The following is a 2,931-nucleotide window of genomic DNA, read 5'->3' as shown; positions in this document are numbered from 1 at the left end:
CACCTGTTTGTGAGCAACAAACAGGTGCCGCGCCATGACATCGAGACTGCGTGTTTACGCACGACCGCATGTACGAGCAGTAGTCGGTGCGACAGCATAAACACACCGTGAAAAAAACAAAAAAAACTAAAAGATTACAGTCCAAGAAAAAAATTCATTGTATACCTTAAGAGTGGCAGAACTTGCTTGCCCTGCTAGAACGAGTCCAAATATTTGAGGTGGTTTTCCAACAGACAGTGCCGAAAATATATGACATCGACCACTTGCGACATGTTTGCGTCGCCGTATATTATTAACATCATTGACCCTCAACAGATCAAACCTTTTCAAGACGTCTCACAGACCCATTTTCTACGTATACCGTATCTCTTGATATGAAATTCAGCGCGCCAGAACGAAAAAGGCCCACTGCAACTGCAGCCGCATGCATACCTTCCATACAAACGCGGAGCTTCGCACGTGCCAGTGGGTTGCCAGACCAGAGACGGTGCCGCCTGCTAGGCAATATGGCGGCGCCCACGAAACAAAGGTCTATATAGTCACTGCCAACCGCGTGAACATGTGATCGGGCATTATCTGTACAGGTCTTCGCAGCCCAGAATGGCACCCCGACTGTCGCTTAAACTGTTGACACGCTTCGCAGCAGGCGACATAAGTGTGCACATTGCTTTACATATTCGGCCACCTGAAGGGTTCTTGTAGCTCATGGAGCATGGATCATTGGCCGATGTGCCCTCCTTTGGAGTCACCCCGAACGGCTTCTAGTATTTCTGTACGGCGAGGAGGTATCGTTCTTCCGAGAAGTCCTTGTGCCATTCATGATGGTACAGTGTGTACGTGATTGTGTAGTGCAAACATCGGGTTGTATCTGTGCTTGTTATACAGGCAGTGATTGGCGACAAGCGTCTGTCCTCTTGTTGGGCTTCGAGCATATGTACTCGGGCGAAATACAGCATAGACCGCTTATAACGTAGGTCGCGGGAGCCGGGAAAATCCGCATTATAAGCAGTACCGCACTATAACCAAAACGTCACTTTAAAAGCTTATTCATATGCAGGTACTATTGTAAACTCACCTTTAATAAGTTTTTGACAAGGCAACACGCAATAAGGCATTGGAATGCACACCAAAACGAACAAAAATTTATTTTTCAATGGAAAAATGCGGTGATCTTTGTCTGGCGCCGAGCCTTCACTGCATTGTGCACCATTTCGTCTTCAACGGCGATGATATGCTGGAGAGCTTTCTCGCTCAAGTTCTGCACGCAGAACAACTTAAGCTTACTGACATAATCCAGAGCATCCCTGGATGAAAGTTCTGGTGTGCGGTCCTCCTCATCGGTATCGTCGTCCGATACCTCGTCACCGCGATCCTGCACAGCTGCCACGATTGCCTCGTCCGTGTCTGCTTGTTCGCAGACAATGTCGTCACAGTCGTCGTTCACGAAGCCTTCGAAGGTGTCGTCCTGACCAACAATGTTGTTTCTCATTAGGTCCGACCACACATCATCCACATCGACGGCTTCGTCGTCATCATCGTTCGTTGTATCCCGATCGCCTGCTGCGGTGTTGCGAACGAACCCAGCCTTAGCGAAACACTTGGCGATGGTCGATGGTTTTATCTGCCACCAAGATGCCGTGACCATGTCAATGGCGTTACGCAGATGAACCTTCATTGGTTGATCTCGCTGAATGTTTATCAGCAGCCTCTCGCATATGCGCCTTTTATAATGCGCCTTCACTGGCGCAATCACGCCTTGGTCCATTGGCTGTCTCTTGGCAGTCGTATTTGCGGGCAAGAATTTGAGGCTTACCGCCTTCAGCTTCAAATTTACATGATGAGCACTGCAGTTGTCAAGGACCAAGACGACTTGCCGCTTTTCTGACATCATGTCTTCATCAAATTTTTGAAGCCAGTTCGCAAACAGCTCCCGTGTCATCCAAGACTTGCTGTTTGCTTTGTATGTGACTGGAAGGCACTCCCTTTTTTTGAAGCAGCGCGGCCGCGCCGACCTCCCAATCACAAACAAGCGCTTCTTGTCGCTGCCATCCATATTGGCGCAGAAGAGAACGGTAAAACGCACCTTCGAAGCCTTTCTACCGGAGCAACGCTCGTGGGGCAGTGTGAGAGTTCGGTTTGGAAGGAGATTATAAAATACACCAGCCTCGTCCGCAATGTATATGTCCCTCTCGGCGTACTTAGACAGCATGGTCTCCATGTTTACATTGAGCCACGCCTGAACAGCCGAGTCATCGACTGCTGCACTCTCCCCGGAGATAACACGACAGCTGATTCCGTGTCGGTCCTTAAAGCGCTGAATCCACCCGTTTAACGGGTTGAAGCCATCGATTCCCAGTAAGGTGGCAAATGACCTGGCTTTCGCTTGCAGCATCGGACCGCTCACAGGCACATTTTGGGCTCCCACCTCGCAAAACCACTTGTACAAAGCGGCGTCCACGTCTTCATATTTTGAAACACGAATCCGCTTTCTTGCGAGTGATCCAGCATCCCCTTGAAGCTGCTGTTGCACCTTCTCTCTGTTTTTCCAAATCGCCGACACTGTTGTGTCGGCGATGCCGTACTTCTGGGCGACGGAAACCTTCTTCATTCCACTTGCAACATCTTTTATGATGCTCTGCTTTGCCTCGAGAGATAAAGCTTGCCGCTTTTGTGGGTTGGAAGGACCAGGCGGCATGGCAGCTCAGTGCAGCGCGACACAAGAAGCCAGAAGATCGATAACACAACATGTGTACCGGCCACGCACAAGGCACAAGGCACAACGCACACAAACACGTTTTCCGGTGGCTAGGCCTACGACACTGGCGACACTCTTCGAGGCATGCACGTAGAGAGCCAAAGAGTGAAGGATTGGACTGTGTTGTCGGGGCAAGTCTGTCAACCGGCCACCCCCCACGAATGAATGAACCTTCC

At 50.1% G+C, this 2,931-nt stretch overlaps 1 protein-coding gene across 1 annotated transcript; it reads right to left on the bottom strand.

Moving 5' to 3' along the window:
* Nucleotides 1–1,150: 1,150 nt before the first annotated feature.
* On the bottom strand, nucleotides 1,151–2,695 carry LOC119400574 (tigger transposable element-derived protein 6-like). The gene has a single exon (XM_037667636.1). The coding sequence runs from the start codon at nucleotides 2,693–2,695 to the stop codon at nucleotides 1,151–1,153; it is 1,545 nt and encodes a 514-aa protein (XP_037523564.1).
* Between the last annotated feature and the right edge of the window lie 236 nt (nucleotides 2,696–2,931).

This window comes from Rhipicephalus sanguineus, chromosome 7, assembly GCF_013339695.2.
Source record: "Rhipicephalus sanguineus isolate Rsan-2018 chromosome 7, BIME_Rsan_1.4, whole genome shotgun sequence".
In the NCBI taxonomy this organism is placed as follows: Eukaryota; Metazoa; Arthropoda; class Arachnida; order Ixodida; family Ixodidae; genus Rhipicephalus; species Rhipicephalus sanguineus.
This window is presented reverse-complemented; position numbering and strand designations above follow the sequence as displayed.

What these genes read in the sequence shown, in the direction of transcription:
- LOC119400574 (XM_037667636.1), bottom strand. Translation starts at nt 2,695, where the DNA reads ATGCCGCCTGGTCCTTCCAACCCACAAAAGCGGCAAGCTTTATCTCTC.